Genomic DNA, 9,929 nt, shown 5'->3' on the forward strand with positions numbered 1-9,929 from the left:
GTAAGGAAAACAGGGTAAGAAAGCTCCCACCAGAAAAATACATATCCAAATAATTGTAATGCAGTATGGACTTATTCAGCTAATAAAGTTAATAAACTTGAGCAGATGCCATAAAGGTGTTTGGCAATCAAGAACAAAGACACGAAAAATCAAAGTTAGTTTAATATTTATTGAAAAACATGAAGATATAAATTCAACTCATTTTACATCTACCTTACCATCCTTCTGCTGTGAAATTCCACATATCAGAGTTTTTCAACATGTACAAAAGAGTTGGTTAGTCAGAACTGCTAATCTGTCCTCAGACAGAGTTACTGAAAATGAACTGCATAATTCCTTCTTGCCTCCATTATGAATAAAGAAAACAGTACAAATACACTAACCACTGTGCTGTTCAAGATACCAGGTACCAAGAAATTACTGCCTTTAGTTTGTAATTGGCCAAAACTACAGCTTATGTCACAACTGTTCAAAATCGGCAATAGTCAACATGACCAAGGATAAAACATAACTTGAACTGTTATTAGGAAGAACAATTTAGTTAGCAGCAAGCACAGCAATCATTTTCTTATATAGCAGCCAACACCTTCATTTCACTGCAGTCACAAAAAAATCCCAAATTAAATCCCCCCTCACCACCTAAACAGATTTAATATATGCAAAACTCCCATAATTTATGGACTAGAAAACTCTTCCAGAATTCAGTGGAGTAATTCAGGAAGAGAAAATCATGTGGTAAATCCTTCCTACGCTATCTTGTTATCATCAGATTTGAGGAGGAGACCATTAGAAATGTCTTCCCAAGTCTGTTAAACCACTTTAAAATTAATTTTAAATTACAAGTATCTGTTACAAATATCTTGCTTAATTTTCTTAACAAAATAAAAACATCCCTTAATAACTGGGTAAAATTAAAGGTTTCTTTATAAAGACAAGTAACAACAAGTAACTTATTTGAAACTGAAAGTTTGGGCTGCGAGACAACAGACAAATAATAAAACCTCACATAACTCTATAAAGGTTACTTTGATTTCATAATATATGAAATGCCATACCTGTTCTCAGTTTCAGAAGTTTGATTTGTTAATGAAGTATGCACCAACTGCTTGGGAGCCAAGCCTACAATTAATCAAAGATTACAACTCCATTATAATTTTTCATTGCAAAGGAAACATGACCTACACAAATAGAGATTTGTGAAAAAATATTCAAGGCGATGTTGCAATTTGTTCATGGCCAATAAGAAAAGATGCAACCCTGAGGCAGTATTCAGATGCTCCCCCACACATACTTAAAAAAATATGCAGTTTTTTTCAGCATTTCCACAGCAGTTCTGCAGAGCAGTTTGCCAGCAGCTAAACAAGTCCAGTAGTAAAACCATATAGGAGTTAAAATCTATTTGTACAAACACTAATATAAACAGCTCTCTGTTGAGTATGCCCCCCACACGAGGTGTGTTCAGTAACACTTAAGGAAAAGAAACAATCAAGAACAGGGAACAAAAAAGAACAAATATCTCTAATAGTACAAGAGTCAGAGTATTTTACCCTTCAAAAATACTCCACAATGGCAGGAAAAAGAAGCCCTATTTAGTCAAGATAAATAATTAAACAGTGCACTCAAAATCAGGTTCAGATTAAAAAAAATACAATGTCAAACCCAACCCAAAGCCCCAACAAAGCAAAAATGCAAGCCCTAAAGGATAAAACATTAAGAGGTGAGTTAATTAAAAGATACGTTAGTGACCCACTGACAGTATTTCTTAGTCAAATGTACTCCAGTCAAAACATTCCCATCACACTCATCACAAGGTTTGAGAAACTACATTCACAGGCTGATAAATGAAGACTATGTAATAAAAACAGGAGAGTGATTGCTCAATTAATAACTTGGTCAAGATCACGTAGAGCAATTTAGGAGAAAGAAAGGCAGATACTTATTCAAAGGAAGCAGTAACCAACAGAGAATCCCTAACAGAAACAGAGCCAAGAGGTTTTTTGTTTATTTTAAAAGTTGCCACTTCACTTTTACTCAAGTGCTACATATTTAAGCAATAAAATATTCCTGCATTAAGTAAAAAGACACACTAAAAATTAATCTGGGTAGAAAAACAGACACCTCTCTCTCCCAGTACACAGCCCAGAGATTAAACGACATTCACTGCTACTGAAATGGCCATCAGTGTGACACACAAAGAAGTACAAACACCCTGGTGAACAGCTCCAACCCCAGAAGTTTAGTTCTGCATCAACCATACCTTATTCTGTCAAGCACTCCTCAGAAAGGAAGACTTGTGCTTCCCATATAACTGGTCAGTATTAGTGGAAAAAATAGTAGTAAACAGTTACCTTGAGGTTCAGTTTCTCCTGGTTCTTTTTTCAACTGTTTTTGTGGTTTAGGAGCTGCAACACTCTTTACTGGAGAACTTTCTGGACTTGATTCCAAATGTAATCGAAAGCTCTAAACACAAAAAAATATTAAGAAAACCAAAGAGGTATTTCATGCCTTTAACCTATCAAAATCACCAAATTAACTAAGTAATAATATCTGGAATATTGTACTAGCTTTCCAATTCCTACATTTGTTTAAGCAAACAAAACACATTCGATTACCCAGTCCACACTGAAGCCTGCGGTATTTATTTTGCAAAAAATCTTTTTTGTTTTATATATAAGCTTGTAAAATACTTCCCACAGAACACCTTTGTCCTTAAAATATTAAATTTTACTGGAAGCTTATTCAGGTAGAGAACACTTCTCTCCCCTCTCTTTTCTTTTAATACACGTTTTCAGAACAGAATGGCTATGCAAGCCTAAGTCATCAAAAAGTGTCTGTATGAATCTGTACAACCTCTGGGTCCAGCAGGAAATTTTACCAGTCGATGTTTAGTTAATGACAGAACCTACAAGGGTGGAACAGATTCATTTTCCATCTTACTATCATCCTGTCTATAGCAATGCACCAGTAAATGATCTTTAATGCACATGAAAATTTTAAGATACCGTAAAATAAATCCATTGTTAAAACAAGCTTTCTGAGTCTGGCATTCTCAGAAAACAGAACAGATTTGGAACACCCTCCCACCATACACCATAATTAAAATGGCTTACCTCATCTGGTCTTGGCTCACATAAATGTTTTGTCAAATTACGTAACAAACCATTTTCTGCACCTCTCTTTGTGGGCTGTTTTATTTCTAACGTCACTTCTTTAGCTCCAGCTCTCTCAGATGAAGGATCTGGTCTCTCCTGCGCGCAACTTGCGCTTTCATTCTCAGAGAGTCCTGTTATCGACAGCTTGCCTTGTGCCTTTGAAAGCTCTGCTTCTGTAGCTCCTTGACTTGCCTCTGAAACTTCAGGGTAATCTTTTAACAAAGAAAGCTTGGGGGCATTTGCAGAATTTAAGTTACTTTGCTTCATGTTACTAGCTTTCAGTAATTTAATTTTAGTCCATTTAGAGTTTTTGTTTGAGGAGTTATTTCTACCATTCAGAGTGCATTTGACAGGCATTCCTTTTTTGCTAGGGAAGAAACGTTTGCATTGAGTACTTTGACTGGGTTCTTTCTGCGTAAGCATTTCACTTTGTTGAAGCTCTACTTCGGCACACTTTTCTTCTGTTTTTCTACACTCGGCAACAGGAGAATCTTTTTTCACCTCTACTGTATCTGACTCGATCTCACCTGCAATTTCTTCACAAAGTTCAAGGATGCTCACCCTTTTGGATTTCGCATCATTCTCTGTCTGATCAGCTGCATTTCCTTCACTTACAGATGGCTGTGAAATCTTTTTTGGTTTTTTACTGCTTTTCACATTCTGAAGTGCTTGTTGCTTTTCCTTAGTTATTGTCTTAGAACTGGGCTTAAGAGAATCAGTTTCCACTTTCTTTGTGTTGCTAGAAATAGAAGCTTCAGGGTCCGCTTGGTCTTTCTTAACTTCCTCAAGATTCTCACCAGGACATAACAATGACCCTTGAAGGTCGTGTTGAAGGCTGTTGGAATTACTGTTTTTATTGTCTGGTTTTTTTCTCTCTTTCACAGAGCTGGTCACTTCTACATGTATTTCTTTATCCTTATTTGTACTGTTTGGCTTTACTTTTGTGGTTTTCTGTTCTGTTTTCTCTCCAGTAGATTTAACTACTTTTGTTGCAACACTGTGAGTGTTCTTTTTTGGCTGGCTGCTTTGTTTAACTTCCAAAGCTTTCTCTTCTATAACATCTCTGCTGCGCAGGGATCTTGCTGGTACAGGTACTTGTGTTAACTGCTGCAGTCTCTGTGATCTCCTCATTACTGGCTCATTTGCTGCAATTACGCATTTTGACTTAGGAATTTCTTGCACGGATTTTTTCTGGCATACCTCCTTATTTTTTGTAGATTTAGACTGCTGTTGGACATTCCTGTCGGGTGCTGGTTTATTATTCAGGTTTAATGCTGATGATCTTGTAGTCATGCGTGTTCCTAGTTCAGGTTCACTGGTGCTGTCACTGAAAGGTTCAAATAATTATTTTTTCAGCATCCGGAAAGCAGATTTTGTCATAAGACATTTCTCACTCCTTCTAACCTCTGCCTCTTTTATTCATTTTTTTTTTAAACACTAGCTCTTACACACTGCATATTTTTAGAATAACTTTCTCTAGAATTGTTCTAAAAATACTTCACTTCCACCTCTTCAGAGCAGTACTTAATGGTTTTTATGCATGGCAACACTGAACTATGAACCCGAGATGAATGCTTTTTAACACCTCTAGCAGTTTTTAATTATTGGCAGTTGTGACTTTCAAATTAAGTATTAGTTCATACAGCATTAGATGTATTTTCGTTTCAGAAACCTTTCTCAAGGAAGTCTATCTGAATTTCAAGACACTAACACAATTCCAGAGAAAGATCATGCAGCAGATATTGTATTTAATGATTTAAGGCTGATCTTACCACTAGCGCTATTAACTGTTTAGCTGTATCTTTAACTCAAATTCATTCTGCTTAGATGGTTTCTGCACTAATTTAGTCCAGGAAGATAACCTAGAACAATTACTTATTTTTTTGTTACCAACCTGTTTGATTTGACAGAGGTTTTGAGTACAGTTTTTTCTTGCACAGCACACTGATTAGGCTTTGATTTATTTGAGACATGTTTTGTATCTGACACCTCTTTTTCCTTCTTTGACGATGAAAGTTTGCTGTTCTTGTCCAGCTTTGGACGTTTAGCAGAAGGCTCTACTAACACAGATTTCCTTTTCTGAGCTGCCATTTCTGTAAAACACAATAATCAATTCAGCTTTTCAGAGTCTTTATCAACTGTTTTTACAGCATCAGTTAATGTAACAAAAATTTGCCTGTTTCACAAAACAAGGTAAATGATATTCACTTTTCCTTATACAGGCAGATCATGCTAACAGAAAGCAAACCATCAAACCAATCTCAAATCAAATAACATTTATTTTACTTACAGGTTTTTACAAGAAGCAATCGATGTTCAGGCCAAAGCAACTTATCAGGGTGTTCCAAGAGCATTCCTTATGGATACGGTTATGAATGGGACGTTTCATGCCACCTATGAAGAACACAGAACATTCATCTGGTAAGTACTTTATTAACTTTCTTGTCAGACTGAATTTGGCATTTGCACCCTCTTCCATCCCTACACACAATGCTTAGCTTTAAAGCCTCTTCGATAATCAGTTTACAAAGAAAAAAAATAGCCTACAAATTTTATTTCCATATTCAACAATTTTTGGCATTTTGCTGTCTTCAACATTATCCTTTCATCATTTGACAGGTATCAGATATAGCACCTTGGAAAGGTATTTTCCCACCTTTTCACATTTTTGCAGAAAACAGTAGGCTGCTCTCTTTCATAGCCCGAAAAAAAAAAGAGCCTGCAGTCAATTCTGTGCACCACAGCAACAGTGAATAAATCCATTAGACTCTACTCTTTTGTGGCTGCTACAGAACTTCACAGACATCAGCAATCACCTGTAACTGTTCCCTCTAACATGACAAGCTACATATCAGTGACAGAAAACCTAGAAAGTAGCCTCATTTGAGACATTTGCCCTAGACAGTTAAAGAAGACGATTTCAGAGAATAAAACCAATGTTAACTATGCAGCAGTTAATCTGCACGATAGTCTGAAAACTAGCAGAGATCTTCAGTCTCCACAGATCTGTTTGATCATACTTTTCACATCTATTTGTAGCTTCTTTTAAGTTCTTTTACTCAAAGAATCTGTATTTGTATTACGGTATAACTAAAAACTGTTCAGCAAAATTTCACTAATAGCTTTTACAAACTGAGTTTACTGGAAGACTCGGCACCCAGAACTTCCGTTTCAGCACTTCAGAATTAATTTTTGCCACTTGCAGACTGACAAAGAAATATTTCTGTAACAAAATTACATTACTTTTCAAGCTTTAACTAATCTGATGTTAAATCGGATAGATGTTAAGGTCAAACAGGAACTTTAAGTCACCACTTGTGTAACACAGACCAGTTGCTTTCCTTTCATTACAACTACAATAAGTTTTCCAGTACTGGCAAACACACATCTTTCTCTAACAATTTGAAAGATAATTACACTAAGCTCAATTTAATAATTATTCATTATCAAAAGGCAAAAGTAAAGAGTTGGACTTTTCCTTTTCTTTCAGATTTAAAATTGTCCTTAACCCCAGATTTATTTATCCATTCTTTTATGAAGACACTTTGAACCACTCCCAACTGATAATGCTCAAATTCCAAACACCAGCGTTGTCTTCTGACTTTCTCTTTTAAAGAAGCTGTGTGACCAGGGACTCATATTTGAGAGAGAATTGAAAAAAACTTACCCAGGGAAGAAATCTCTAATAGCATTTTTTGTAGTGCTATTTCCATGTCTCTCCCTAAGGAGCAGGTAACGGAATTCATGTCTTACTTCCTAGTAGTTCATGAGCTCCGTGACACTTAGCAAGTCTACGGGTTTCTACCAGTCAAAGGTTATCAGTCAGAGCTGCAGTACAGACACCTGCACTGAAAAAAACCCCGCTGCAGTTGCCAAGTCCCCAGTCTTATATTCTCTTAACTTAGAGCGCACCACTGACTCAGAATCTGAGAACACCATGACATGTACTATATACACCTAGACCTTCTTGGGGTTTTGCCAGCCACATACAGACATCACTGTCACTCTCAGCCACATGACACGGCACAGTCAAGAAGGACTTTTAAGTACAAACCAGAAAACATAACCCTTCCCACACCAGTATTCCTTCTCAGGACACTTAGAAACACACTCTCCTCCCACAAAGAGAACTAGCTAATTTCTTTCCTACTAGTATTTTGCACAGCACAGCAAGGACTTTTCCAGACATTCCAGAATTGTCAGCTTCTGCCCTGAAGTCGTGCCCTCTGGTAAAAGCCAGATTATGGAAGGCAGTGGAGACACAGAAGTACAAGAACAAACTACACGATTATCATAGGTTTTGGTGCAAGAAGTAGAGGTGGGAGGCGATTCAGGAAGAGACATGGAAATAGCACTACAAAAAGTGCTATTAGAGAGTTCTTCCCTGGGTATGTTTTTTAATTCTTTCTCAATTACAAGTTGCTGTTCATGCAGTTTATTTAAAAGAGAAAGTCAGAAGACAGCTCTGGTGTCTGGAATTTGAGCATTACCAGTCTGGCATGGTTTTAAGTGTCTTCATACAATTCATAAATAAAACTGGGGTTAAGGACAGTTTAGAGTCTGAAAGAAAAGGAAAATTCAAACCCTTTACTTTTGCCTTTTGATAACGAATAATTATTAAATTGAGCTTAATGTAATTATCTCCCAAATCGTTAGAGAAAGATGTGCATTTGCCAGTAGTAGAATGCTTACTGTAGTTATAACAAAATGAAAGTAACACGTTCATGTTACACAACTGGTAACGTAAAAGTTCCTGTTTGACCTTAAAACCTCTCAAATTTAACATCAGATTACCTAAGGTTTGAAAAATTATATAGTTCTGCAACAGAAATGTTTCTTTGGCAGACTCTCAATGGCAAAAACTGGTTCCTGACCTAAACAGACGCATACAACTCCTACACTCTTGAGATCCCAAAGCAGGGGCGAGCCCTTGGGCTCAGCAGGGCCTGGGGACCTGGCTTCTTGACAGGGCACTGGGTTCTCAAAGACAAGCCTCCCTCCCTCCCTGCAGACTGCTAGGACAGAACTTCGCAGCCTTCACAGCAACCTGAGACCTCAAACACAACAGAGTGGCCTCCAAGTGTGGCCTCCCTGTGTCACCGGCCCCTGCTGTGACAGCCCTTCAAGAGGAGGGATCATAGAATGGTTTGGGTTGGAAGAGACCTTAAAAACCACCCAGTTCCAACTCCCCTGCCATAGGCAGGTACACACCCTGCTAGGTCAGGCTGCCCAAGGCCCCATCCAACCTGGCCTTGGACACTTCCAGGGATGGGGCATCCACACCTTCCCTGGGCAACCTGTGCCAGGGCCTCACCACCCTCATCGTGAAGAATTTCTTCCTAATTTCTAATACAAATCGTAGAAGAGTAGAATAGTATGGGTTGGAAGGGACCTTAAAGATCATCCAGTTCCACCCCTGCTGCCACGGGCAGGGACATCCCACCAGCCCAGGCTGCCCCAGGCCCCATCCAACCCAGCCCCGGACACTTCCAGGGATGGGGCTAAATGTTCCCCCTTCAAATTTCAAGCCATGCCCTTGTCAAAAGCCCCTCCCCAGCTTTCCTGCGATCCCCCAGGTCCCGGGAGGCCGCTCTGAGGTCTCCCCGGAGCCTGCCCTCTCCCAGGCCGCACCCCGCAGCTCTCCCAGCCCGCCCTCCCCGCAGAGTTTCTCCAGCCCCCGCGTCACCCCCGTGGCCTCCTCCGGGCCCGCTCCAACAGCTCCACGCCGGGGGATCCCGGGGCTCCCGAGCGCTGGACCCTCCGGGACCGGACACAGGGTTGTCCCGGGGGCCGCCGCCCGGTCCGGGCTCCTCAGGGCGTGATCGCGGGGCGCAAGGCCCGACCCGGGCCCGTGAGACGATGCGGGGGGAATCACGGGACCGCGTCCTCGCGCGGGGCCGGGATGGCGGGGGGGGGTGTGGGGATTGGAGCGCGCGTAGCGCCTCAGTACCCGCCCCCCCCGCTCCGATTTACCTCGCGCGGTGTCAGCGCCGGCAGCGCGAGCCGCCCCGCCTCGCCCGGCTCGCCAGCTGCGCGGGACGAGGGGGGAGAGAGGGAGAGGGCGGGGCGGAGGCGCGCGCGACGCGATTGGGTGGGGAGCTGGTGGGGGGGGGAGCGGTGCCCGCGCGAGGCTACGGGAGGAAGGGGAAGGGAAGGGGAAGGGAGGGGACGGGAGGGGGAGTGGCGGCCGCCGCGGGATTGGGGGGAAATGGTGCCCGCCACCCTATGGAAGGAAGGCGGGGAGGGGTGGGGGAGGAGGGAGTGGCGCGCGCACGCGACGCGATTGATTGGACGGGGCGGGAAGAGGCGGGGAGGCGCGCGCGGGCGGCTGTGCTGAGGGCAGCTCGTTCCTTTACTTTTCCCTTCCCTTCCCTTTCCCCTTTCCCTTCCTCATTCCCTTTTCCCCTTCCTCTTCCTTTTTCCCTTTCCGCTTCCGTTTTCCCCTTCCCTTTTCCCCTTCCTCTTCCCTTTCCTCTTCCCTTTCCTCTTCCCGCAAAGCCACAGAACCCCGCTCACATCCCGGCACCGCAGAATGTGAGAAGAGGGAGGGAGAAAAGCCCAGCTCCCTCCTCTCCACAACCTCCTTTCAGGTAGTTGCAGGGAGCAGTAAGGTCTCCCCTCAGCCTCCTCAAGACTAAGCAACCCCAGCTCTTTCAGCCGCTCCTCGTAGGGCTTGTTCTCCAGCCCCTTCACCAGCTTCATTGCTCCAGCATGTCAAATGTCCTTCTTATACCGAGGGGCCCAAAACTGAACACAGTATTTGAGGTGCAGCCTGAG

At 41.8% G+C, this 9,929-nt stretch overlaps 1 protein-coding gene across 2 annotated transcripts in view; it reads right to left on the minus strand.

The window, feature by feature from the left end:
- Window positions 1-9,181, minus strand: part of ESCO1 (establishment of sister chromatid cohesion N-acetyltransferase 1) — a 36,206-nt gene extending 27,025 nt beyond the window's left edge. Inside the window, exons 1-6 of one of the 2 annotated variants that reach the window (XR_011337175.1) lie at window positions 9,126-9,181; window positions 5,443-5,546; window positions 5,047-5,245; window positions 3,111-4,479; window positions 2,349-2,460; window positions 1,056-1,119 (exon numbers count right to left, since the gene is read on the minus strand). Coding sequence is in view for 1 of the 2 variants with exons in the window: in XM_069853961.1 (XP_069710062.1) it covers window positions 1,056-1,119; window positions 2,349-2,460; window positions 3,111-4,479; window positions 5,047-5,243 (1,742 nt within the window). In the remaining variant the exon portion in view is untranslated. The remainder of the gene's footprint in view (window positions 1-1,055; window positions 1,120-2,348; window positions 2,461-3,110; window positions 4,480-5,046; window positions 5,246-5,442; window positions 5,547-9,125) is intronic. The other variant, XM_069853961.1, reaches the window with a different exon arrangement.
- Between the last annotated feature and the right edge of the window lie 748 nt (window positions 9,182-9,929).

The sequence above is a fragment of the Phaenicophaeus curvirostris genome, chromosome 3 (assembly GCF_032191515.1).
Source record: "Phaenicophaeus curvirostris isolate KB17595 chromosome 3, BPBGC_Pcur_1.0, whole genome shotgun sequence".
NCBI lineage: Eukaryota > Metazoa > Chordata > Aves > Cuculiformes > Cuculidae > Phaenicophaeus > Phaenicophaeus curvirostris.